General features: G+C 38.5%; 2 protein-coding genes across 3 annotated transcripts; one reads left to right on the top strand and one right to left on the bottom strand.

Moving 5' to 3' along the window:
* Window positions 1-3,544: 3,544 nt before the first annotated feature.
* Window positions 3,545-6,868, top strand: LOC6050366 (xanthine dehydrogenase). The gene is made up of 4 exons (XM_038263842.1): window positions 3,545-3,968; window positions 4,025-4,737; window positions 4,794-5,007; window positions 5,064-6,868. The coding sequence occupies exons 1-4, from the start codon at window positions 3,614-3,616 to the stop codon at window positions 6,866-6,868; spliced, it is 3,087 nt and encodes a 1,028-aa protein (XP_038119770.1). The 5' UTR covers window positions 3,545-3,613.
* Window positions 6,869-8,100: 1,232 nt separating this feature from the next.
* Window positions 8,101-25,476, bottom strand: LOC6050367 (Usher syndrome type-1G protein homolog). 2 transcript variants are annotated; one of them, XM_038264274.1, is made up of 7 exons: window positions 25,300-25,476; window positions 12,139-12,423; window positions 9,750-9,893; window positions 9,468-9,689; window positions 8,738-9,406; window positions 8,447-8,674; window positions 8,101-8,387 (listed from the first exon to the last, which is right to left on the bottom strand). In XM_038264274.1, exons 2-7 carry the CDS (start codon window positions 12,159-12,161, stop codon window positions 8,222-8,224), a joined length of 1,452 nt encoding a protein of 483 aa, XP_038120202.1. In that variant the 5' UTR covers window positions 12,162-12,423; window positions 25,300-25,476; the 3' UTR covers window positions 8,101-8,221. The 2 variants fall into 2 exon arrangements, with proteins under 2 accessions (XP_038120202.1, XP_038120203.1); XM_038264275.1 differs by lacking the exon at window positions 25,300-25,476 and adding an exon at window positions 25,148-25,166.
* Window positions 25,477-27,063: the final 1,587 nt, after the last annotated feature.

The raw sequence follows: 27,063 nt of genomic DNA, 5'->3' as shown, positions 1-27,063 counted from the left end.
TTGAAAATGAGACATTTTCAAACTAAGATATCACGAGTTTTTAAAAATTCCCCTGCGATTTTTGAATATTTGCGGGGAGGGAAGACCCTTTGGGTAATTCTCTACCAACTCACACGAAATCGGTAAAAATTGCCCCGACCCCTCTTCGATTTGCGTGAAACTTTGTCCTTAGGGGTAACTTTTGTCATTGTTCACGAATCCGAGGTCCGTTTTTTGATATCTCGTGACGGAGGGGCGGTACGACCCCTTCCATTTTTGAACATGCGAAAAAAGAGGTGTTTTTCAATAATTTGCAGCCTGAAACGGTGATGAGATAGAAATTTGGTGTCAAATGGACTTTTATGTAAAATTAGTCGCCCGATTTGATGGCGTACTCAGAATTCCGAAAAAACGTATTTTTCATCGAAAAAAACACTAAAAAAGTTTTAAAAATTCTCCCATTTTCCGTTACTCGACTGTAAAAAATTTTGGAACATGTCATTTTATGGGAAATTTAATGTACTTTTCGAATCTACATTGACCCAGAAGGGTCATTTTTTCATTTAGAACAAAAATTTTCATTTTAAAATTTCGTGTTTTTTCTAACTTTGCAGGGTTATTTTTTAGAGTGTAACAATGTTCTACAAAGTTGTAGAGCAGACAATTACAAAAATTTTGATATATAGACATAAGGGGTTTGCTTAAAAACATCACGAGTTATCGCGATTTTACGAAAAAAAGTTTTGAAAAAGTTGGTCGTCTTCGATCATGGTCGTTCATGGTCACCCGCGACAGACACGGACGACGAAACAAAGAGAAACGCAAAAAGTTTTTTTTTTAGTTTTTTTTTTTAAGGTGGCTAAACTATTTTTTTTCAACGTTTATTATTTTGGAAGCAGTATTGTTGTACGGTTAAAAAAATAAAAAAAGAAGTTAAAAAAACGTACATTGAAGAATATTTGCCTGCAAATTTTGACCTGCTTCATACATTAATCTGAAAAATATTTTTTTAATTCATAACTATAGTAAAAAAAAAATGTTTTTTTTTAAATACAGTTCAGACTCAATTATCCATATGATAATCGAATTGCCTGTTAGCAAACCAAATACATTTTTTAAATATTTCGTCTACATTTTGGCCAACATCTTGGATTTAAAAAATATAAAACACTTTTAAGTAGTTTTGGGGTCAGATTCGAACTACACAGTAAAAAACAAAACAACGATTCGATTATCCGAAGTGAAATTTTTCCGAAGCCTTCGGATAATTAACCCTCTACTGCCCAAATTTTTTTTCGAAATTTTTTATTTTTCCCGTGTTCAGGAGCATTTTGAGCATTTTTTTTCTACGAAAAACTTCACTTCTCTTGTTTTATTTTTAGTATTTTAATTTTCATTTATCTTGTATAGTTTATGTTTGTTTTTGGTAGTATTTGCCCTATTCTAACATCTCATATCATTACATTTCGCCAGTCTAATTTTTTCATGTTTTTACAGTCACTTTTCCATTTTTTTACTTGTGAGTCGTGTGGTGTTCGTGGGGGAGATCAGTCGGCTAATCGACGCGCGAAAAATTCGCGAGAAAGTGCTCGAAGTTTCTTGAACTTATTGATAGAAGGCTTCACGTCGTCGTGAATATAATGTCTTTCTGTTTTTGAACCGGTTGTTTGCGGTCCGGACTGGGTAAATTTGTGGTTAAGTTGGTTGTAAAGAAGTTGTGCGCGAAGAATTTCATGAAATCGATTGAAACAGTTAAGTGTATCAGCACTATTTAAGGTTTACATGATAACGAATAATACGTTACTAAAAATTTCATTTTGTTTTGAAAGCCCTTCCCATAGCATCGATGCTCGGAAGGCACGTCGACGGTAAGACCGTCGCTGGTATTGACTTAAAGCAGAGATCTTCAGGGGTTATACAGTGAGGATGATTAGCTCCCACTACTCATCTGTTGGTTCATTGTGTAACTTCAGCTGATCCGTCAATAACGGAGTAGCAGCTCATTGGCAGTCAACCATGCTCATGCTCATGCTCACTTTTCCATTTTTTTACTTGTTTTTCACATTTTCTGCTATATTGACTGCACCATTGAAAAAACGGCTAATATCCACTTTTGGCAAAAACGAGATATTAGCACCAAGTGGTAGAGGATGTTCCAACGCATCTTCTGGAACTTGAATTTTACTGAAATAGTGCTCAGATGCGAAAAACCAAACGGCTAATATGCCACTCTTATGGGAAATTGCCTTGACGGAGATTTTGTCACAAACACTAAAACGCGTTTTTCTCGGAATACTTGATTTGGCATAATAGCCGAATTTTCAATTATGGGCAGTATAGAATGGCATGATTATAATTTAAATTGTTAAAAAAATGAAAAAAATGCGTAGAGGCATAGTCCGGGACACTACAAAAATTACTGCATACTTTTTTTTACTTAAAATATAGGAAATGTTAGTAAAAAACCCAGCCAAGGTTAACCCCTAAAAAAATTACATTTTTAAAAACATTGGCAAAGTCACATAAAAAACAAGTGAAAATTTCTAAAATTTTAAAAGTTCTTCTTTCCAATGCATTTTAATGATCTAAAATTGGTTGATAAATGGATTTCTGGCGAATTTTTACATCGAAGCCCGTCTAAAGGCGGGGTTAGGTTGTAGAGGGTTAAGGAATAAAACATCCAAAATTTGAAACAATATAATGGTTTTTTTACATTGCAAAATTTATATGGACTACAACTTTTCTTGGACCTTGTATAGAAAACTAATGATTATAAATGGATTTGACTGAAATAATAAATAAGTAGACAAATGTGCATCCAATAAAAAAAATCTTGAAGATATCACGTTAGATTAAATTTACTGTTCCATATCCCACTTACAAAATCTAAAATCCCGTTATATTCTCTTCCAGTCAATCCCCAAACCGTCCCCATCGACACGTCCCTGCTCACCTTCATCCGAGATCACGCCCAGCTGAAGGGCACCAAGTTCATGTGCCTCGAGGGTGGCTGCGGAGCGTGCATCGTAAACGTTACCCAGGTCCATCCGGCGACCAAGCAGATCGTTACGAAAGCCGAAAATTCCGTGCGTAATTTTGAAGGTTAAGTTTGTACTCGACGTTTAATTTGGGTAAATCGTTACAGTGCCTGCTTCCGGTTTACTCCTGCCATGGACGGGACATCCTCACCGTTGAAGGGATTGGGAGTAGGGGGGCTGGTTACAACTCGGTTCAGAAACGCTTGGCTTCGTTTAATGGATCCCAGTGTGGGTACTGTTCACCTGGGATGGTTATGAGTATGTACAGCTTGCTGGAGGGGAATCCGGAGGGGATTACCATGCGGCAGGTTGAGGGAAGTCTCGATGGTAACATTTGCCGGTGCACTGGCTATCGACCGATCTTGGATGCGTTTAAGTCATTTGCGACGGACGTGGACGAAAAGGTGTCGCGGATGTGTAAGGATATTGAAGATCTTGAGAGTTGCTCGTCGCGTAAAGCTTGTGAAGGCATTTGTGTCAATGGTAGGAATTCTGCAACTGTGCGGAGACTAGTTGGTAACGGGCAAACCTGGTACAGGGTGAAAAGCGTCGAAAGCATCTTTGAGATATTCAAAACCATAGAGGATGAACCGTACATGCTGGTTGCGGGGAATACCGCCCACGGCGTTTACCGTCGAAGGGAGGATCTTAAGGTGTTCATCGATGTAAGCTCGGTAGCGGAGCTGCAGCAATGCAAGATTGAAGCGGAAGTGATCGTTGGAGCTAACGTTACGCTCGATGAGTTTATCAAAATCTTGGAAGAAGCGGCAGCGAAGAACGGAGGACATCAATATTTGAGTCACTTTGTGAAACATCTTGAGCTGGTAGCAAACACTGCAGTGCGGAATGCTGGCACGATTGCGGGGAATTTGATGATCAAGCATCAACATCCGGAATTTCCGTCGGATGTTTTCCTTCTGCTTGAAACTGTGGGGGCTACTTTGAGTATTCGTATGTGTGGTATTATAACTTTTTGTTTACAGATAACTAACATTTGTATCCCGCAGGAATGGATGAGCTTCGGATCGATGTATCTCCGCTGGAGTTTCTCAACCTGGACATGTCCAAAGCTGTACTACTAGCCGTCACTCTTCCATCACTGGATCCAACCCTCTACCGATTCAGATCGTTCAAAGTGATGCCCGTTAGTCGGAACAACCAGGCGTACGTCAATGCCGGATTCTTGATCAAATCTCGCCGATCAGACGAGATCGTCGAATGTGCATCGATCTGCTTTGGTGGAATAAATCCAGTCTTTGTCCACGCTTCTAGCACGGAATACTTTCTCGTGGGAAGACCCTTGCTCACGAATGAAACGCTTCAAGGAGCGCTTCAGACACTGGCTACCGAGCTGGAGCCAGACTGGGTTCTACCGGATGCCTCACCAAACTACCGCCGAAGGCTGGCCCTGTCTTTGTACTACAAGTTCATGCTCGGAGCAGCTTCCGAGAGTTCGGTTGGAGCTGTAAGCACGCGGTACACGAGTGGAAGCACGATGCTGGAACGTCCCCTGTCGTCCGGCAAGCAGAACTACGACACCTATCCGACCAAGTGGCCGCTAACGCAATATCTGCCCAAGCTGGATGGAATCCTGCAAGCTTCGGGCGAAGCCGAATACATCAACGATATGCCGAGGCTGCCGAACGAGCTGTACGCTGCGTTTGTGCTGGCGTCGGTACCAATGTCACGGATCGTGCAGATCGACGCTTCAGCGGCTCTGGTAGGAGATGGAATCTTGAATGTGTTCAAAACAAATACAAATTGTTACAATTTCAGCAAATGGAAGGAGTCCGGGCGTTCTACTCGGCGCAGAATATTCCCGGGATCAACAACTTTATGTCACACGACTTGGGATACGTCGAGGGCGAGGAAATACTGTGCAGTGGAGAAGTGCTGTTCCATGGTCAACCGCTGGGAATAGTGGTGGCTACATCGATCGAGCTTGCCAACCGAGCAACTGAGCTGGTGGAAGTGTGCTACGAAGCTTTGGGTTAGTAATGATACGTACCTGTCCAAGCGCTGAACATTAAAATCTGTTTCTTTCAGCAAATTCCCCAATTCTTACATCGGCAAGGGATGTCATCGAAAGCGGAGCGTACAACCGTGTGTCCAATCAAAACTTCGATCGCCATGGATCTCAGTACGATTCAGCCCACGAGGGTCCGATCAAGATTCAAGGTTGCATGGAACTCAACGGACAATACCACTACACGATGGAAACGCAGACCTGCTTCTGCGTCCCGGTGGAAGATGGCTTAGACGTTTACTGCGCTTCGCACCACACAAAGCACGCCCTGGCAGCCATATCGCAAGCACTGAACGTCCAGGAGAACAGTGTGAATGTCAAGGTACGTCGTGTCGGAGGAGCCTTCGGGGCAAAGTCAACGCGAGCATCGCAGATTGCAGCCGCTTGTGCACTAGCCGCCCAGCTGACGCGACGACCTGTCCGAATGGTGCTACCAATGGAAACCAACATGTCCGCCATCGGCAAAAGACAGGGAGTGTTCAGCGAGTACGAGGTCGATGTGGATAAAAGTGGGAAGATCAACCGGTTAAATCATACGTACACGCACGATTCCGGAGCGGTGATCAACGAAAGGCTAGCGTTCATGACAAGCGATATGTTCAAGAACTGCTACCGAACTGATCGCTGGAATCTGGTGGGGAACATCGCCCGTACCGACGTCTGCTCTAACACCATCTGCCGTGCGCCTGGTACCTCGGAAGGCATTTCGATGATCGAGAACATCATGGAGCACATTGCGCACGTAACCCGGAAGGATCCGCTGGAGGTGCGGCTGCTGAACATGAACAAGGAGAACAAAATGTACACACTTTTGCCGGAATTCCGCAAAAATGTAGAGTTTGATGATCGCCGCAAAGCGATCGATCTGTTCAACAGACATAACCGCTGGCGAAAACGTGGCATCGCGATCATTCCCATGGAGTACCCAATGGAATACTCCGGCACACTGAACGCAATGGTTTCGATTTACTACAAAGACGCTACAGTCGCGATCACGCACGGTGGGATCGAGATGGGACAGGGTGTCAACACCAAGGTCGTTCAGGTCGCTTCGCACATTCTGGGCGTGCCTATAAGCAAGATCGTCGTTAAACCCAACACGAGCTTGACGTCGCCCAACTGCGCAGCATCAGTACACAGCAGAACCAGCGAAACGGCTGCGTTTGCTGTTCAAAGATGTTGCGAAACGCTCGTGGAGCGATTCCTCCCGTACAAAAAGAACAACCCGCAAGGATCGTGGGAGGAGATCGTCGGTCAAGCCTACCTCGCGAACGAGGATCTAGCGGCAACCTACAACTACCAACCAACCGACCTCCAAGCGTACGTCATCTGGGGACTGGCTTGCGCCGAAGTGGAAGTGGACATTCTAACCGGGAACGTGCAGGTATCCCGGGTTGACATCCTCGAAGACGTCGGCGAAAGCATGAATCCGGCCGTCGATGTAGGGCAAGTGGAGGGGGCCTTCATCATGGGTCTCGGGCATTACCTCACGGAAGCATTGACATTTGACCCGTCTAACGGTGCGCTGACAAACAATCGATCGTGGAACTACAAGGTGCCGGGCGCCCACGACATCCCCGTTGATTTCCGGGTGCAATTTCTGAGAAACAGTTCAAACCCGCACGGAGTGTTGAGATCGAAAGCGGTCGCGGAACCTGCGCTCAGTATGAGTCCTGTACTGATGTACGCGCTGAGATACGCCCTGAGGTCGGCGCGGCTGGACGGTGGCTATCCGGATGAGTGGATCCATCTTGGGACGGGAAACACACCGGAGCGGATATTCATGCTGGCGGGGAACTCGATCGATCAGTTTAAGCTATATTAGGTTAGTAGGTTTGAAAAATCTAAATTATTAGGGCATCTGCACCGTGCGGATTTAATTGGGCGGCCAGCTTACTTTGACCTCGTAGCAAGCTCTTCGCGGACTTGTGAAAAATATTGCTCAAATTGATATTATTTAATTCTAAATTTTAACTTTGCTTCGCCCCACAGTTAGATACTTGCAGTGGAGATGCCCTTATTGTCTTTTGCAAGCAGAACATAACCAAACTTTTCGCCACCCTCAGCAAACGTCAAATCAATACAAATTGCTGTCGGATCTTTTTCCGGATCTTACCCGGAAAAGATCCGGCAGCAATTTTGAATGATTTGACGTTTACGAAGCATTAGCATTAGCATTAGCATTTGGAGGACGCCCCACCACCGGAAGGCTCCACAACGCTTATCCCACTGTTTGGTCTGGTTGTGTTAGACCCTCATCCGGAACAATAATCCAACACGGGAGATACCATGTCTTCATCTTTTGATGAGTGTGTAATACAGCCCAGGGCATAAGGGGGTCCACGCCGGGTCCAAGCTATCCTCAGGGAAATGAAGGAATGTTAGTAAACACCTATCTAAAGTGCGCAGGGACCCCTACGTCACCTTAGTGGTATAGATGTTTGTAGGGAGGTTTTGGACTCAATGTTAGTAGGAGAGGTAGAACCCTAGGATATACCCAGAAAGGTATTGCGGGCGAATCAAGTAGAGTTAGTTTTTTTATTATTAAACAGTACAGATTGCACAGTGTAAAAGATGCATGATTTATAGATATTCTATTTAAAGCAACGGCAGACACAACGCGACGAAGCCGTGCATGAATAAATTGACTATTGTATTACTAAACCAATCATTTTCTCCGGTATAAGCAATGTTGATTAAACACAGTTTTAAGATATCTGCTATTAAACTCAAGCTATCGACTGTAAAAGTAAAGAGAAGTTTATATTTTCCTTTAAATTATTATATGTTTAAGCGAAATTCGAGGTTGTAAATGATTTAACGATTCTAATTATGATTTGACGTTTACGAAGCGTGCCGAAAAAAGGTAAACAAATCACTTGGTGCATCAGCCAATAACCTCAAATCTCGATTAAATTTTCAAAAGGCCCTATCTGCATAGGAAACCCATGAGGGATAGGTTGTTTTGAAAATTTAATCTAGAAATACTTCAATACACAAAAAAAGAGAATATGGACAACACAGGCTAAAAACCAACACCAAAATAAACAAAACAAATCATTTTGCAATAATTTACTTCAATATTTACAAGTAAAAGCCACATTTCTACACAATAGCAACACACTCGACGGCGACAGCGCGCTTCTAAATGCACAATCACATGATTCCGTGTCGGCCTTTACAGACGACTGTCCAGAATGGTGCCCGGACTGGAGAGCGCTTCCTTCCGCTCGTGGATCGCGTTGCAGAGCCTTCGATGGGGACCGATCGGCAGCCCCAGTGACTTGATGTCCCCCTCCGTCAGCAGCATCAGCGTCTCCATGTCGATTTCGTTCTTTTGGAAGCTAGAATTAGATGAAATTTTATGTAAATTTTTGTAATTTTAAGTAGAAGAAATAAATACATTGGATAGTAGTCTTCCAGCTTGAAGGCCGCCAAAAACCGCAGCATGGCTATCGCATCGCTCTCCTCGTTGTCCGAACTGTCCGGTTCGCTTTCCGAGTCCGAGATGACCAGCTGCGAGCGCGGTTTGATCGGGCCGTGCTTTGGTTTGGGTTTCGTCGAGCTGTCCGAGGACTCGTTCGCCGAATGTTCGTTGCCCAGCTGTGCCAGCACGGTGGAAACGGAACGTCTGAAAGGAGGTGAAGACAGGTTGAGTTCTTGAAGTCAAACCTTCAAATTATGGATTCCTCACGTCATAGCAAAGTTGCCCGAGGGTCGGTTGAAGAGACTGGGCCGGCTCTGCAGCAGCACATCGTTCGTCAGGTCGTCGTTCATGTTCGCCAGAAAGTCCGGCTGGCTCACCGATCTCGAAATCGTGTTGAACTTTACGTTTGATCCTCCACTCTCGCTGTCATCGTCGACCTCTTCGTAGCCGTTGGAATCCACGTCGAACACGTCCTTGATGTTGCCCCGTTTGCCGTTGTCTTCCGACGAGGTGAACGTCCCGCAGTACAAAATCTCCGAATCTCTCTGGAGTCCCTGGATCGAGCGGACACTGCGCTTTCCCGTTGACTCCACCTCACCGATTTTGAACCCTCCATTCTCCATCTGTTGTCTCATCTTGGACGCTTCGGCCCGTTTCTTCACCGCTCCCCTCGATCCCGTCATAGTTCCTCCCACGAGGGCACTGAATTTGGTCGAGTTGTGATGTCCGTTGTCCTTGTTGGAGTTCTTCAGGTTACCCTGACTGCCGGACCAAATCTTGTGCTTCAACTTTTGCAACACGTTTGATGGTCGATGTGGTCTAATCCTGGTATCGTCATCGTTCGTCTGATCACTCTTTTGTTGCTTCTTGGCAAACTCCCGCGCTTTCTTCTCTGACTTCTTCTTTGCTTGCTCCTTCATATCGCGAACCTTTTTCCTTAAAAATAAAATCAATAAGTTTAATTCCACCTTCATACCTGACATCTCAACCCTCTTACTTATCAACCACCTCCAGATTCCCAGCCGCCGCATCCAAATACCGCAAAATGTTGTCCCGATTATTGATCGCGGCCAAATCCTGCGCACTGTGGTGATCAATATCCAGCGCGTACAGATTCACCCCGAACTGAACTAGAAAGTCCACGCACTGCATGTGTCCCTTGGCGGAGGCCAAGTGCAGCGCCGTGTTGCCAAACTGGTCCGACTTGTCCGGATCACCACTGAAAGATTCAAACGTCCGAGTTAGTCATTTATTTCATCAGTGAAAGAATCCAATTTACCCCCGTCCGACTAGTAGTTTGAGCGCCTCGAGCCGGCCCTCGAAGGCCGCCCACAGCACCGGCGTCATGCCGTCCGAGTCTTTGGAGTTGGCCTCGGCCCGGGTCGTCTCCTTGAGCACGTCCAGCAGGCCATCCTTGGCCGCCCTGGAGGAAAGGGAAATGAATGATGAAGGCATAAATTTAGGATCATATTCTGTTTTGTATTTTTTAAGGATTATTTTCAGCTTTCAGTCTGTATAGTTTAAGTTAGATTAAATTAACGAACTCAAAATAATAAACAGGCCATTTTTTAAAATAACTAGCTTGACAATATTTGAAGCGAATCTTCACCCGTACCCATTAAAATTCTTAAAATTCCTCAAATTCTTAAAAAAATGATTTCTTTAACTTTAAATTCTATAAATTCCATAAATTCTATAAATTTCATAAATTTCATAAATTTTTTAAAATTCTAAAAAAAAATTAAATTCTAAAAATTCTAAAAATTCCAAAAAATCTAAAAATTCTTAAAATTCTTAAATTTCCTAAAATTCTTAAAATTCTTAAAATTCTTAAAATTCTTAAAATTCTTAAAATTCTTAAAATTCTTAAAATTCTTAAAATTCTTAAAATTCTTAAAATTCTTAAAATTCTTAAAATTCTTAAAATTCTTAAAATTCTTAAAATTCTTAAAATTCTTAAAATTCTTAAAATTCTTCAAATTCTTCAAATTCTTAAAATTCTTAAAATTCTTAAAATTCTTAAAATTCTTAAAATTCTAAACATTTCTTAAAATTCTTAAAATTCTTAAAATTCTTAAAAATCTTAAAATTCTTAAAAATCTTAAAATTCTTAAAATTCTTAAAATTCTTAAAATTCTTAAAATTCTTAAAATTCTTAAAATTCTTAAAATTCTTAAAATTCTTAAAATTCTTAAAATTCTTAAAATTCTTAAAATTCTTAAAATTCTTAAAATTCTTAAAATTCTTAAAATTCTTAAAATTCTTAAAATTCTTAAAATTCTTAAAATTCTTAAAATTCTTAAAATTCTTAAAATTCTTAAAATTCTTAAAATTCTTAAAATTCTTAAAATTCTTAAAATTCTTAAAATTCTTAAAATTGTTAAAAATTTTTAAAATTCTTAAAATTCTAAGCATTTCTTAAAATTACTCAAATTTTAAAAATTCTTCAAATCTATAAAATTCGCAAAGTTCTTAAAATTCTTGAAATTTTTATTATTTTTTAAAATTCCTAAATTTCTTAATTCTATAAATTCCATAAATTCCAAAAATTCCATAAATTCCATGAATTATATCAATTCTATAAATTTCATAAAATCTATAAATTCTCCAAATTAATATTTTTTTAAATCGCTGTATTCTTTAAATTCTGGGGTTTGTAGATCATGAAAAACTTAAAAAAAAAATATTAAAGAACTTTCTTGTGTAAATATAAATTGCAGTAGTTTCAGGATTCATTGAATAATTGCCTGTTTTTTTTTTGCATTTTCTTAAATTACATTTTTTAATGTTTTGTAAGTTTTTTGTTTTTTGTTGTTTGAAACTAAACTGTCCTTGAAAGAACATTGACATTTTTTTGTTTATTTTTATTTCTAAGAGTGTTTGAGATCTAGGTAGTTGAAAAAATATATATTTTTATTATAAAATATAACCATGTTTTTACGTTTACGTTACGTTTTTACACTTATCGTTCTTTTTTTTAAAAAAAAAGGTTGAAAATATGGGGTTTAAACAATATTTTTTGTGAGTATTATATTCTCTCAGGCGCAAAAATTTTTTTTTGTTTAAAAACATGTAAAAAAAAAAAGATTATGAGCAGTAATTTGTTTGAACAATTTTCGCGTTTTGTGCGTTATTGAAAACTGCTACGTTTCTTGTCATTATAAAACTAATTCAATTTTTTTAGACAGATCGAAAACAAACACATATTGTTTGGTTTGTTTCACTTCCACATATTTATATGTTACATTTTTTTTATTTACATCAATCTTTTAACAAATCCTTAATTATGAACATGTGTTTTTTTTACCAAATAAATTACTTTAAAATTGGTATAATTAGTTTTGCTCCGATTTTTAAATGGAGAGAGACATTGGCATTAAGAGACATAAATACGGTTCTGTTAAATTCTCCAAACAAAAAGTTTGAAAATGTCAAAGTAAGAAAATGTAGCGGAGGATAAATTTCTGAAGGAAACTAAGCAAACATTATTTATAATTTTGTTTAATGAATGACATAAATTAATGATAATTTTTCAGAAGTGACTCTGACCGCATAAAAGCTCAACTTTAATTAGTCAACGCAATCAAAATCGCTTCGAAAATCAAACCAGACTTTCACTCTAATAAAATTTAGCACAAAACAAACAAACAAAAATCCAAATAACTCACCTGTGTATCCGATCCGATGACATCGTTTCCCGTTATCTGCTAGCTCGTCACTTCCGCTTTCATTGAGCCACACTTGGGTCTTGGATTTTTCGACTCAGAGTTTTTTCACAAAGCAACGTTCGTTCCCATCCCTTCCATCCTTTGCATAATGCTCACAGTCACTTACTTAAGGTATAAGACACAACACGAGACACTCCGCTCCGGTTCACTGCACTGCAACTTTACCGGCTCTGATGAGCGAATTAATGCTCATCTAACTTCAACACTATATCAGTCGCGCAGAATCTTCATTGTAAGGGTAAAATAAAATATAAATTCATCAACTGCTTGTTACGATACGCTACTGTACTCGGGACGGTGTTGAGCAACGAGCGTTACACATTGGCTGCGATATCACTTTCTTCTGTAAGGTAATCTCTCGACTGCTTGCAAAATATTCCCTTGCAGTTTGTGATCTTCACTCGATCTCGATAGACATGGACACCCGCGCTAAAATGTGTACCCTACTACGCACCCGTGTTGAACACGTGTGAAATAAGCTGAAACACAACTTGGCTGGCTTGACTGGCTGGTAACATAATTGAACTCTCGAACCATAGGCAAATTAAAATTGAATGCACCGCTAGAAGAGATAATTTCCCGGCTGGAAATGCCGGGGCCAGATATGGGCGATTCTCTGCGAAATCACCTCTGTTTTTTTCAAGATTTTTTTCAGATTTTTTTTCAGGCTATCCTCTTGAATTTCGAAAAATGACTTTTCATTGTATTTTTTGTGTCTACTAAAAAATGCAAAAAATCTAAGGGAAAAAATCGAGTTTTTTGTGAGAAAAACTTATCTAAAAACTAAGTAATTTTTTAGAGCATAGCTTTTTTATCTTAATAGTCTAATCATAACCTACAAATATGCCAAATCCTAAAAAAAACAATTTTCGAATTATAAAAATCGCGACAAAAGGGCTTTAATCATAATACTTGGTCCTATTGAAAAAAATTTACGCAAATTTCACTTCTTAACATTGAAAATCAGATCACTGCAGTGGTGATGGTTTCCAAGATATCGTCAATTGGGAAATACTAAAAAAAAACTCATTTTAGATAGGTTTCATTTTGGCAAGGCCATATCTCGGCAACCAAAAGTCGGATCAGCCTTTCAAATATATTTTTTCAAAGATGGACAAGGATAAAATATTAACAAGACTGTTGAATCATTGAACCTAAAAATGTCTATAACTCAAAAACGGTGCAGTTTATCATCATTTTACAAAAGTACTTTCCAATTGAGAGTTCAATTTTATATCTAAAAATATTTTTTTGATTTTTTGTGAGATTTTTTTATATTAAAAAAATAACCTAATCCACCCATGTATGCCTTTTCTCACTCCTAAACAAAAATTGGACACAATGAAATTCAGAAATAAAGGACATTAAGCACCAAACAAAATTCTTGTTACGGATCCATTAAAACCAAAAGAGAGCCATTTGAAAGGTATTTTGAATATCATCCAACGATAGGACAAAGTTTGCATACAAATAAGGCTTCAAAAAAGTACTAAAACACCACTTAAGTGGTGTTAACTTTAGACAGTGATGTCAAATCTTAATACTTTTGGACCCGTTTGAGGGAATTTTGAATAGGTCAGATTATCGATCCGGACAAATTTTTCATATAAATATGTAAGATCCGGCTTCAAAAAAGTACTTAAATAACCCTTAAGTGGTAATAAAATATGACAGTGTTGCTAGATCATCAAACTATATGACTCTTTTTAAAAGGTTTTTTTTTAAATACCTGTCCAACAATAGGTCAGATTATTGATCAGGACCAGGCCTGCAAATTGTTTCCAACCCAGCGTACACATGAAGCAAACCAAAATGTCAGTTCACTGCTAGCATCTGACTGTAAGCCTACAGTGTCCGTTCAACCACTGCCGCCTGACTCGTGCCGGTCGGCTGCTGGAGAATGAGAGACGTGAAAAAATGAGCTACACTCACTCAATTCGTGTCGTATGACTGACTCGTAAAATCCTCTCTAAACACTATTTTGACTATTTTTAAACAATTGAATGGTTCTAGACTGTGCAAAACACTTAAAACAACCATAACTTATATTCAAAATTACATTTCCACGCATAAATACCAACTTTTTGTGTAAAAACTTGTTTCTTTATGTGTGTGCGTGCAACGTCGAATGAGCGTTGGTCGACAACTGCCTCGCATTGCAGCTGCTCAGTGAGCTAGGGCACTCACGACTGAGTCGGATTTGTTTATGTCACGGTTTTGCGGTTCAGTGAATGGATCTGAAAAAATCGTGTATGCGTCGCCGATTTTCGCGTCAGGACCCCTTACATTTTCAGCTCTGATCAGGACAAAGTTTTTATACAAATAAGTGAGATCCGGCTTCGAATAAATACATAAATACACACAAAAAAATATTATGGTAATGACAAAAGTAACTTACTTTTGAATTTAAAAGTGGTCAAAATTTGCTACATTAAAAGTTTTTTTCTTGTTATAAAAATGAAAACTTTTACTGCTACAGTTTTTGAAAATCTCATTGCTAACTGATTTAAAAGTTTTAACTTTTAATTCGACTGTATAATTTGTTTCATTTTGTCGTTCTTGTGAAACCGTGTACGTCTAAGTCCAAAATGTAAACAAACGTTTAGGTGATTTCGGTGGTTAGTGAGTGGTGGTCCACGACGTCAATCAAAACAGAACGCGTCTGCAGTCAGGACTTGAACGCGGATACCTTCGAAGGAGGATGGTGCGGAGCAAGGTTGGGGGATTAGGGGAAAGTTGGTTTTCAAAAGGATAAGGCCAGCTTCCTGCCGGATCTTCAGCTGTTTCACGACCGAAATGGGTAAGAAGGAAACTTTTGTGTTTGATGGCGTTAGTGTTTGATTTCGTTTGTTTTTTGTAGGACGCCGTTTATGCAGATCTGAATTCGCACCGGTTGTATTCGGTGGTGGTGGCCCAGGGTGGGTAGACGAGATTGAAGTTGGAGCAGATTTACATCCGCTTTTTGAACAAGTACGATAAAGTAAATTTTAACGGTGAGGAGAAGGATCCGACGGAAGAAGGAAACGACGAGAAGCGATCGGAGGTGGTCAGCGCAGATGTTGCACTCGGTGCCGGTGGTTTACGACCATCAGCAGCATTATGTGCCGGAAGTGATGACGGGACAGTTTGGGATGTCCTGAGGGTCCACAGTCCATTGCTCGGTGCGGGACATGTTTGACGAGTATTACCTAAACATCCGGAAGAACAGTTTGCACCAGTTCTGGAAGGACCGTCTGTACGAAAGCCGCAGGTCATGAAGCTGTCGTACTCGGATTACTTCTAGAGGTTGAAGCGATTTCCGACAAACCTGATCAAGAACATCTACCTCGGATACCGAAGAATTCACCGGTGAGTATTGAAAATGTGTTTAGTGTCTAACCAATTTAATTTACTTTCAAACTCTTTCAGCAACTCCCACTCGCAAACGCTCAACTCGCGACGGCGCAGCTTCGGCCGGATGAACTGGCAACATCTGTGTCGTTCTCGAAGGAGGACCAAGTGATCGGGAACTATCGGTTCAGGCGCTTCACTTCCCAGTCGGAAAACGTCGACTTCCCTTACCGAATCAACACCCAATGGCCAACTCCTCCAAGCCTGTCGTGATGATGGCCGGCAACGAGACCACCCTGTTCTCTACATCGCTGTCGCGCTTCAAAATGAAGGCTACGATGTTAAGCAGCATAAGCAGCAGTTTTAATATTAAAATAAAAATAAAAATAGAAATAAAATCCATCACATTTTTCGAAAATCATCACTGTAATGTTAAATGTTATTTATCGTTGCAATAAAAAGTTTCTTCTTAAAATAAAAGTAAAAAACTTTTACCGATACAACGATTTTGTTCCAGAAATGCATGGTAGTATCAAAAACTTTCCAACTTTTAAGTAAAAAGTTTGAACTTTCTACGAATATTCACCAACGCGAACTTTTAATCCAACGAACGATCTTTTTAAATTTACAGTATTTTTTCTTTGTGTGTACCACTTAAGTGGTTAAAACTTGAGACAGTGTTGCAAGTTCTTAAATTTGTTGATCTCGTTTGAAAGGTATTTTGAATACCTATCAAACGATAGGGCAGATTATTGTTCAGACAAATAAGTGAGATCCGGGTTCAGAAAAGTACTTAAGTACTTAAGTGGTCATAATTTGAGACAGTGTTGCCAGATATTTAAACTTTTTTACTCATTTAGAAGGCATTTCGAATACCTTTCCAACGATAGGTTTGATTATTGATCCGGACAAATTTGTCATACAATTGAATGAGAATTGGCTTCAAAAAGCCCACAAATACCATAAAAGTTCGTAACATGAGATAGGGTTGCCAGATCTTCAATGTTTTGGACTCGTTTGAATGGCCTTTTGATTTTCTATCAAACGCGATATTTTTACGATTTTCGGTCATTCATCTAACATCCAGATATATGCAAAAACACATTTGTGTACATAATTTTGAATTACTTATCGAAACTTCAAACAATTCAAAAGCGACATACGGGACACTAAACCGAGTCGGTCACACTCATACACACCTACACACATACGGACAGACATTTGTTCAGTTTTCTAAGTCAAAAGGTATACATGAAGATGGGTTAACCAATAAACAAACTAACAAAAAAAATTGAGCTTTCTGTAAAAGTTCATTTCTCGAGTTTTTTTTGAAAAGGTCCTATCAACAAAATTTTCACTTTTTGCTTTTTGGGTGTTTTTGAATACCCCTGACTCAAGGCGGTTCTAAAAACACCCAAAAAGCAAAAATTGAAAATTTTGTTTATAGGACCTTTTCAAAAAAAACTCTAGATTTTAAGAGAAACATTATTTTTTCATAAAATAAAAACGTTGGCCAACAACAAAACGTCCCTTTAGTTCAAAAGTTGGCACTTTTTGTCTACTAAAACATAATTAATTTTTTTTTGCCAAAATCGGGTTTTTAGGGAAAAAATATATTTAAAAAATGTGTATTTTTTGGGAAGATTTTTACAATTTTCTCTGAATAGTTCTGAATAGTACCCTAACCAAAGGTGCTTTTACTTGAAGAAACATTGTTTAATTGCAAAAAAATAACATTTTCGAAAAAATGCATGTAAATGCCTAAAATTTGATAATGGTGCACAAAAAATGTGAAGTGATTTTGATTGCAAATTTGATTTTGCATCTTAAAACGGGTCTTGAAATAAAATGTTTAATTAAGTTTAGCAGTAGGATTGATTTTTACAAAAATATCATAACCAGGGTACCGGATTTTGCACTATCCCTAACTTAAGCATAAAAGATGTCTTATTTGATCCCCTAACACATTAAAAAAAACTAGAATAGATTTTTTTTGGGAATTGAGCTTTTAGTACCTTCATCCGGGAACATTGAGTCTGGTAGTTTCAGCATTTTTGTGTGACCCCATCTCACCCCCAGAACCAACGTCAAATGCCAAATAAAAAATATGAGTGTTTTTTATGAACCTTTTTTTTCCTGAAAAGTCCATTACATTCGATCAGAAAAAAAATCCTTCTCAAAATATAGATTTTCTCTACAACAATTGTATGGAAAACCGATTGATGCAAAACTTTTCATGACACGCGTCAAACAAGTTTTAGCCAAATTAAGAATTACAAAAAATGTCGATTTGTAAAAACGTAAAGAATGACTCAGTAGATCACCATCAAACTTAGAACCTTTAAAATTCACCTTTTTATTAATTTTAACCTTGTCTTGAAAAAAAAAACTCTGAATCTCCAGAGAACCACTCAAATGAGAAGGTAAACAAACACAACAGCCCCCCCCAAAGCATATCGGTGAGGCATTAGAGTTACTGTTAAAACAAACAAAAAAAAGCACCATTCTTTTTGCCCGACCGTATTCAAACGATCTCACACCTCCGGCGGGGCCGCCGGATCGTTGTTTGCGAGCGCTCGTTTAATCAGGATGGAAAATCATGCCCCAGACTTGTCGTGTTTAATAGCATTAATTTATTCGCAAAATCTCGTTTCGATCGTTGCGGTAGCCACATTTTGGGGTTTGTTTTGAGTCTGTGTAGTGTATAGTTTGAGCGTAACGGACTGCCGATGATCTATTTCGCGTTTTGGTTTATGGTCCAGCCATGGTTCGCGCAAGGGGAAACGCCTCGAGATTAGTCGCTTTCCAAATGCTGTTCAGATCAACGTTCTCAATAAAGAGACAAATTTCGATTAATGTTTTATGACAAAGTGAGGGTCACAGACTCAGGCCATGACTGTAATCACAGCGTGAAATGGTAATAAACCTTTGGAGCATAACTGATGGAAATTTGCATGAAAATAGCCACGAAAAGGTTCAAACGGGCGCAATATATGGGGTTCCAATAATTGCAAGTCCCTTTTGTTGGGGAAGCCAGACAGGTTTCAGATGAAATAATTTGATTGTGCGACTAATAAAGTTGAATCAACTTGCTATTCAGGTTTTGTTTCCAGTTTGCCAAATGTTATAATCATGCTTTCAAATCGTTTCACAATACCCATCAGGTGGCTCGAGCTTTGCAAAGCCCTTGTTAATACTTTTTTGTTAAATTAAAATTAGAGAATACTACTCAACAGTTATATTATGTGAGATGAAATAAGTTTTTCATTAATTTCAAAATAAAACAACAATTTCCAAACTAATTCAAAAAGAAGAGACTGTTAAACGTAATTTGAATAATTGTGACCAAACGCCTGCCTATTTGACACTGATTTCTCCACCAGAGCAATTGATATTTTGCACTCATTTTCCAACAAATTTGGACAAATTGGTCTGCAAAGCAGCTTTGCTTTGGCGCGCGCTCGCAACGCACACACACGAGACATGCAATGATACAATTTCTTTCTCGAATCAAGAAAAGTAGACGAAGAAAAAAACTCCCAGCAAAACCTGTTTCCTTTCCCAAGCCGCCCGCCGGCATCGGTTCCCATTTCGTGCCCGTCCGTAAGTAATCCATCACTCATCCGGAGCCATTATGGAGTGCCTACACGGGCGCTTATGCGATAAATGTGCGCGATCAACAGCGTACATTGTACATGAGCCACAGAGACCATGCCTGTTGAAGCCTTCCGGGGCAACAATTTGCCAAAAAAAAAAAAATCTGAAAGCACTCCCCCGAAAACACTCTCTGTTCTGGTGGTCAGACGTGCACGTGTTTGAGTAGGGTGACCAACTTAAAAAAACTTATTAATCTTTTAGTTAAGGTTTGTAAAAAAATGGTTTAAGTTGAAATTACAAAATTTTCACACCAATTTTCCTGGACACCCTAATTTTTCATACAAATGAATATTGTAGGGTAATTACGGTTCTGACTGGCAGCGCACATGATGACGTTGCAACTCACTTCCCGCAACTGCTCGTCTAGAGAGAGGACCCACAACGAAAGAGTCGGGTTCCTCGCCGGTTGTTCCACTCTGGAGCATATTTTTCGCCGGTGGTGGTTGGGAAACTGTTGGTCAATTTTTCAGTTTATTTTGGTTTCCTCTTTTCTTTTCAGAATGTTGACTCATGATGCTCAAATGCCCACCAAAAACATTAGACTATAGCAGACCGTTGGGTTTGGGACAAATGTGGTGAGCTCATTGACACCACCGCGGTTAATTCGCGGAAGAGGGGTTCATGCAGGTTGTGTCGCCGTCGAGCCGCTGGAATGGTTTCGTTGTTGTGGTCATTATTCGTGCACTGAAAGGGCGACAGATCGTAGATTGGGCTAATTTCGGTTGTTCAAACGATTCCGTATTGAAGGGGTCTTCGTGTGGCTCTAAAATTACAATTTCTGTGAAAATGTCAGTGCAAATTTTATGTCAAGTTTTTGTAATCTCGTAAACTTTTTTAAATTGATTAAATAGTACGGATATTACTTTATTTCAATGGAAAAAAAGTTTTACCTTTTAATTCATAATATTTCAGGTCTAAACGTGCTTTCACTCATCATTTTAGAATGTTTGTCGTGTTTTTTTTTTCATAAAAAATGTATTTACTATAAACATCAATCAACTTACCCATTAATTTACCGATTATTACCTCATTTTCAATATGATTACGTGTTAAAATCATAATGTGTAAAAAAATGTAGTTGAAAATGTGTACTTTTAGATGCTTTGTTTGGTTTTGCGCCAAAATGTGCCATTTTGAAAACACATAAACTTGAAAATCACTTCAAAATATAATTATAAATCTTTATTAAAAGGCTTATAACATGTATCACCAAAAAAAGTTCTTTTTGGTCATTTTTGCAAATATGTCATATGTCTCGTGTAGATCAAGAGCTAGAAATTTAGCTTCTTCGACAAACAGTGTTGGAATTCGAGCGAGAAGAAGGAAAGCATTTCTCGCTCGCGAACGAGGGAGAGAACTTGTAGTACTTTTCTCTTCTCGCTCGCGCTCGAATTTTCGTTCGCGTTCTCGCTCTCGACGCGAGCGCTCGCGAGCGCCTCTGGCTATCCGTTCGTCCCAAGCTAGCAATTTGTTTATCAGGCTTATGAATACGGACCAGGCGATGGTATAAAGGTGTAACTTCAATCGCTGTGTTGTTTTTTGTTCGTTTCTAACACGTTCAACTTCTCGCGAACGGGCAATTCTGGCTCGCGAGAAAGCCCGTTCGCGAGCGGAGGAGAGCACGGGCAATCGGTGAGTTTCTCTCGGCAGCTCGAGACTCGCGGCGAGAACTCGAGAGAGAGAAATTTTTCTCGCGAGAGCGCGATAATACCAACACTGTCGACAAACTTTAATGAACTTTTGTCCTCTACAACTTTGCCAAAGACACAAAAGCCCTCACCCAAAAAAATAGATTTTGGTTGACACCCTGGAATGTCATCACTATGTATGTCAATAACTTCAAAAGATTATCAAGTACAACAACTCTTCCGAAGACACCATTTGGCTAGGACGTCAAATGAATGAGTTAACAATTTGTTTCGCTTAATTTTGTCGTCAGTTCGATTCTCGTACTGGGCACGGTGTGTTTTGTAGAACAAACTAATGATAAAAAATTCGGTAAGTCAGATATTTGGCACCGTGAAAGAAGGGCTCTTTCCCGACATTTTGCAAAGTATACCGAAATATTTCGTCGGAGGGTCTAGTGCAACTTTTTTTGTTGAATGTTATTTTTCGATTCTATGGGATATTTTTTCAAAAAAGTCACAGAAAATCGGTGCATTCATATTGATATCACTCAAATCTCTAGAACTTCTTACGTTTTGAGAACTCTAACCAACTATATTTGACCTCCAAAAAAAATCGAACCAAATTTTACCAGATTTCTAGCTTTCTTTGAAATTACCCCAAGATCCAAGCTCGAAACCCCGATACGACCGAAAATAAATCTTTTCTTTGTACAATTTTTTATGAAAATAGAGCAACACATTGCCCGTATACGAATTTGAGCAATAAACAATGCAAAACATGGATTATTTAATTAATAAACTGGCATATTCATAAAAAATTTGAGTGATATCAACATGAATGCACCGATTTTCTGTGACTTTTTTGAACAAATATCCCATAAAATCGAAAAATAATCTTCAAAAAAAAGTTGCTCTAGACCCCCCGACGAAATATTTCGGTATAGCGTGGTGTGGGATGATGAAGTCAAAAAAAAATATAGAAATTTCACTTTGCAACGGTCCCTTTTAACTCCTGAACTACAGCCTGATTAAAACACGATGTTTTTGAACATTTTACTAAATCGAACCTAACTCGATAATTTTGTACAAAATTGTGGTCATTCATATTGAATTTTGTGCATGTTTCTGCTGCATTTCAAATTAATCATTTTAATTATTTATTTTTAATTAAAAAAAAAATCGCAAGAAATAATTTACAAAGGACTCGATTATCTTTGCAATCGTGTTTAACAAAAAATGTTTAACATAATCGTAAAACCGACAGAAAATCATATCATGAATCTGTGTACGTATATTCAATTTATGCTCCTAATATAAGACAGAAATATCAGACTTTCAAATATATTGCCTTATTCGTAATTAAAGCAACATTGTTTTTATTATTTTTGTTTTTTATTTGACTAAAATTATTACAACAAATGTTCAATGTTGAAAATATAAACTGGGAAGAATTTTTTAGAATCTTGAAAACAACTTTTATTCACCCGACATAAGGCCGTTGCAAATATTTTTCAAAGTTTATGTCGCCCCCTTCAAAATCGGTCTGAAAAATCAGGGGCAAAAAAATATTTTTCCAAAAAACTTCAAAATTTCCATGAAAATAGAAGTCTAATCAACTGAAAACAATCTAAAATGCATTTTTCTGCATTAATAATCATATTTAGCATATTTGGGCTTGTTTAAAAATGTTTTGAATTTTTATGAAATTCCAATGTACAGCACCGCAAAAAAATTATGTTTCGCAAAAAAAAAATTTTTTCGTCAATACTTAGATATTTTGGAAACTAATGATGGCAAAACAACTGGACAGGAGTATAATGCATTTAAAAACACTTTTTTCATTAAAATGTTGAAACCATGGCTCGTAATTTCAATTTTTATACTTTTTTATTTTTTTGCCCCCCCCCCCCTCGACTTTGATCAGAGTCGAGGGACATAAACTTCAAAAAATATTTGCAACGGCCTAACTGAATCAAAATTTAATACTTTTCGATACAAGGACTTTAAAGTTTTATTTTTCAGCACTAAAATGGTATCTATAAAGTTTGACTTTCCAGCACTTGTGTTGAAAAGTTACTTTTTTCAATATTATATTGATTTGAACGTTGAACTGACTTAACACAGGATCGTTCGACTTCAATCCACTTTCAAAGGGTGTTTTTTTAGGAATTAAAAAAACTGTTGTTTGCAACTCGTTGCATTAACTACTATTTCAGCGCTCCCCCTACTTTTTAAATTCGGTAAACCTCGTTGGATAAATTTACAACTCGTGCTAAAAATCTTCTTTTTGCTACTTGTGGCGTAAACTACTATTTCAAAGCGTTAGTAACTTTTCAGGGTCAAATTGGCCATTTAGGCAAGATTGAAGAGAATTTAATCTCACTTTTGAGAATAATTGAATAGATACAGCACTACCTCCTGATAAAACTTTACAAAAAGCTAGTGTTTACAAACAAAAAATAAATGATTAATTGTTGACAAATTTTGTTTATATTTCGCCTTTAGCCTAAAAGTATCAATCAGTGAACAATTTTCAGCTTGTCGAGCGGGGTTTGAATGCAAGTCGCGTATTTTGGGCGCTCTTACATACAAACAAATCAAACTAAAGAATTCCAATTTTAAATGAAATACATTTCAAGGCTGAATCCTGAATGTTGTGCTTTAACCCTCTACAACCTAACCCCGCATCTAAACAGGCTTTGATCTAAAAAATTTCCAATAATCCATTTTTCAACCAAATTTTGATCATTGGAAAGAAGAAATCTTATAACTTTAGAAAATATTAGGGTTGGAAAATTGACTTGTTTTATGTGACTTTGCCAATGTTATTAAAAATGTCATTTTTTAAGGGGGCAACTCTGGCTGTGTGTTTTATTAAAATTTCCTATATTTTAATTTAACTAAACAAGATAAATGCAAATTAAAATATTAAAAATAAAACAAGAAAAACTTACAACAAGAGAAGTAAAGTTTCTTGTAGAACAAAAGTTGTTGGCCATTAGAGGGTTATGACTTTCGGAGCCAAGTTCTTGCATCGTTTGACAGGTAATGCAAAAATCGCACCAATCATTCAAAGTTCAACATAAAATTAAATAACAATGAGAGAAAGGCATCAAAAGTTATGTTTTGCATTTGATTTGATGAATTTAATTTTTCTTTTAACAGAGTTTGCTACCTAGACTTTTATTATGACATAATTTGTTATATTCTGAATGCAAATAATTAGTCCAAGTCACAAAAACCCTGCGTTTACGCACTTTGTGCTCACATCACTCACTCAATCACTCACAAATCAGCCACCTTTGGTGTACACTTGCTCGTGCGCGCGCGCAATTTAAAACGGTGTTTTGTCGGAACAATCAAAGAGCCATTTGGTGTGCTGGGTTTAGAGCAGCAACAGCAGCAATTGAAGCCATTTTTCCGTTTCAGTAATTCTCGCACTCGCCCGCAAGATGTGTGTCTGTAGGTGCCCAAATAGCAATACTTTGTTCCAACATCTTACTGTAGATTAGATCTATCGTAGATTAGTATTTGATTAGGTGGAGTCGATTAATTGGAAGGTTTCGTTGTGACTGCCAAAATTCTGCTAATTCTTTCAAAATAAGGCAAATTTCCAGATAATCGAGGCTGCACTGTACTGGTACGAACATATCCAGTATTGGGGGAGGTGGTGCAACTTTCCAACCCGATCTTTGCGCGGTTAGCGCTAATAACCACTACTGCTATTCTACAAACGCTCTCGAGCCAAGTCTGACCGACCAATCTGAATGGGAATACAAGTATGGTTCGTTCGCACCGTAGTGCAGAGTTGGGTGTTACATTTCAGCTTGCGTTTTTTTCGGCACTCCAAGTACGCTCAAGTACGAGCTGAGTTGACAGAAACTTGACGGCGGTCCATGTTCATGACATCAGCGAAGGATTGTTGAAACGACGCCAGCGGCGATGTTCTCTGTCCACTCTGCTGTCACTTGGGAAGGCGATATCGCAGCCAATCACTATCAGGTGGTCGTTCGGTCGATATCTAATGAGTAATTCACGTTTCAATGGGGCCACTTATCGCTGTACTCAATTGCGGACAGGACTTTGATGATAAGATAACAAACGGTCCTGTCCTGCGCGTGAAGGTTGCTAAAACTAAACACTTGAATCACTGAAGCGGATGGTCAATTTGGTACGTTCTCGAGTGCGGTCACGCGCGCAAGGCCGAATTCTTCCTTAAAACACCCCCGTTGAACAAACACTCAATTGACGCGACTTGAATTAGTCACTAATTTTTTTGGGCTGAACGTTCACCAAAGCACTTGTGAACGCGTTTTTTGCAATCTGCACTTCACCTCTGCAGAACAAGAGCAACGCCAGACAGTGGTCAGCGCAACTCCGACTATCGGACAACTCGGCGTCTCTTTCAACATGTAACCATTATTCCTCCCTAACTATAACAATAATAAGACACAATTAAACCGCGATCAACACTTGTCGCTCGTACCGTAGATATACAAAGGACAGAGTCGGCGATCAGCACGAAGAAGAGTCCAAACGAGCCAGCTGCAAATTCCACCGTGTGTCTACGTTCCACGCGTCCCGAACCGAAACTAGAAGAGACTCTCTTTGCAACACTTCCATGAACCTGCACACGGCGGGTTTGTCGCTGTATGAGTTTGCTCAGGTGTAATAATACCACCGACCGATTGGTTGATGGTGGTGTGTGAGCGCGGAAGAGAACGCGAGCGATCGTACACAGTGGCTGGTGGCTGGAAAAGGGGCATGAACTCGGACGGACCTGTACACGGGCAGCTGGAACCACAACCAGTGGGCCGGTTCGGTTGGTTGGTAGACTTTGCGAATGTCTGCATGGCGTGCTCTGGGAACAAGCAAAGCACTAATACGAATGTGGAGGGACGGAGCAGAAAGCGAAGCAACTTGGGGTTGGTATAAAGCTTTGCAAGGGTTGATATAAGCTTTTTATAGCGAACAGGTGTGGAGTAGAAGCTTGTGAAACAGTCATCCCACATATTCGGAGCAGTTGAGATCGGCCAATGTTCAAAAAATCATAGAAAATCGATAATTGAACATAATGATTCGTTTTTAGCTTAATTTGAAAGCTTTTGTTGTGATCTATTGAGCTATGTTTCGAACAACTACAAATTTGAAAATTCGGGATGAATTTAGGCGATTTAAAAAAAGCAAATGTAAAAAAGTTAAATTTCAGAATATTTAAATAATTCAAAGGCAAAAATAACATTTTAACTCTTGATTAACGGTGCACATCAACCAGAGCTTTTGCACTCAGATTTTTGTTACAGACATTTTGGTATCTTCAAAACTACGGGAAATACCAATTTAATTTTTTATTCATCCCCTAAGCTACCATTTCCATAACGATTTACAATAAAATTTGTCAATTTTTATAATCAAATTATTTCAGGATTGAATTCGTAAGTTCAACTATTTTAAAACAAGAAGACAACAACATCCTTGGTTGCTGTGTACCCTTAAACGTCATCGAAAAACTATGTAACTATTTTGGAACAATAAAACATGTCGCCTGCTAAGTGTGCCCACCGGAACAAGCCCCCGAATGCCCACAAAATAGTAGTTTATGCAACAAGTTGCAAAAAAATGATTTTTTCAGCACAAGTCGTACATTAATCTAACGAGGTTCACTGAGTTGGATAAATACGAAGAGTGCTGAAAAAATCATGTTTTGCAACGAGTTCCATACAACATTTATGCAATTTCGAAAAACACCCATTGAGTGAAATTTTAAGTCAAATTTGCATGTATTTTGTCAATAAATTGTTTAAATCGAAAAAAATGTTGAAAAGTGTTACTTTTCGAAACATTTCAGTGCTGAAAAGTAGAACTTTTCAGCATTTATTTTGAAAAGTGTTGCTATTCAATTATGTTATTTTTGGTACAGAAAAGTAGGTTATTTCGTCGTTCAAGAATGACAGGAAAAGTAAGTAGTTTCACGACGGAATTGAAAAAAGCACTTGTATTAAAAAGTAATACTTTTGAACATTGTTTGAACCGTTTAATCATTGAATAAATACATGGACATTTGGTTTATGACTACATTCAAAGGATGATTTTCGTAATTGCAAAAAATGTTGTGGGGACCTCGTTGCAAAACTTGATTTTTACCGTAGAGTTACAATTTTTATAAAAAAGGAGTTAAAATTTTTATGAAAAATTCCAGGTAGGGTATACATCTTTGACCAATTTATGACAGTATTTAAAAAAAAAACAA

The sequence above is a fragment of the Culex quinquefasciatus genome, chromosome 3 (assembly GCF_015732765.1).
Source record: "Culex quinquefasciatus strain JHB chromosome 3, VPISU_Cqui_1.0_pri_paternal, whole genome shotgun sequence".
Classification (NCBI taxonomy): Eukaryota; Metazoa; Arthropoda; class Insecta; order Diptera; family Culicidae; genus Culex; species Culex quinquefasciatus.
The sequence above is the reverse complement of the archived record's forward strand: the minus strand, read 5'-3'. Positions and strand labels throughout refer to the sequence as shown.

Coding starts and splice junctions, on each gene's coding strand:
- LOC6050366 (XM_038263842.1), top strand. CDS start 3,614: ATGCTGGTTGCGGGGAATACCGCCCACGGCGTTTACCGTCGAAGGGAG. Junction 3,969..4,024: donor GGGGGCTACTTTGAGTATTC/GTATGTGTGGTA, acceptor TGTATCCCGCAG/GAATGGATGAGCTTCGGATC. Junction 5,008..5,063: donor AGTGTGCTACGAAGCTTTGG/GTTAGTAATGAT, acceptor TGTTTCTTTCAG/CAAATTCCCCAATTCTTACA.
- LOC6050367 (XM_038264274.1), bottom strand. CDS start 12,161: ATGTCATCGGATCGGATACACAG. Junction 9,894..12,138: donor TCATCGGATCGGATACACAG/GTGAGTTATTTG, acceptor CCTTTCCTCCAG/GGCGGCCAAGGATGGCCTGC. Junction 9,407..9,467: donor AATCTGGAGGTGGTTGATAA/GTAAGAGGGTTG, acceptor TTTATTTTTAAG/GAAAAAGGTTCGCGATATGA.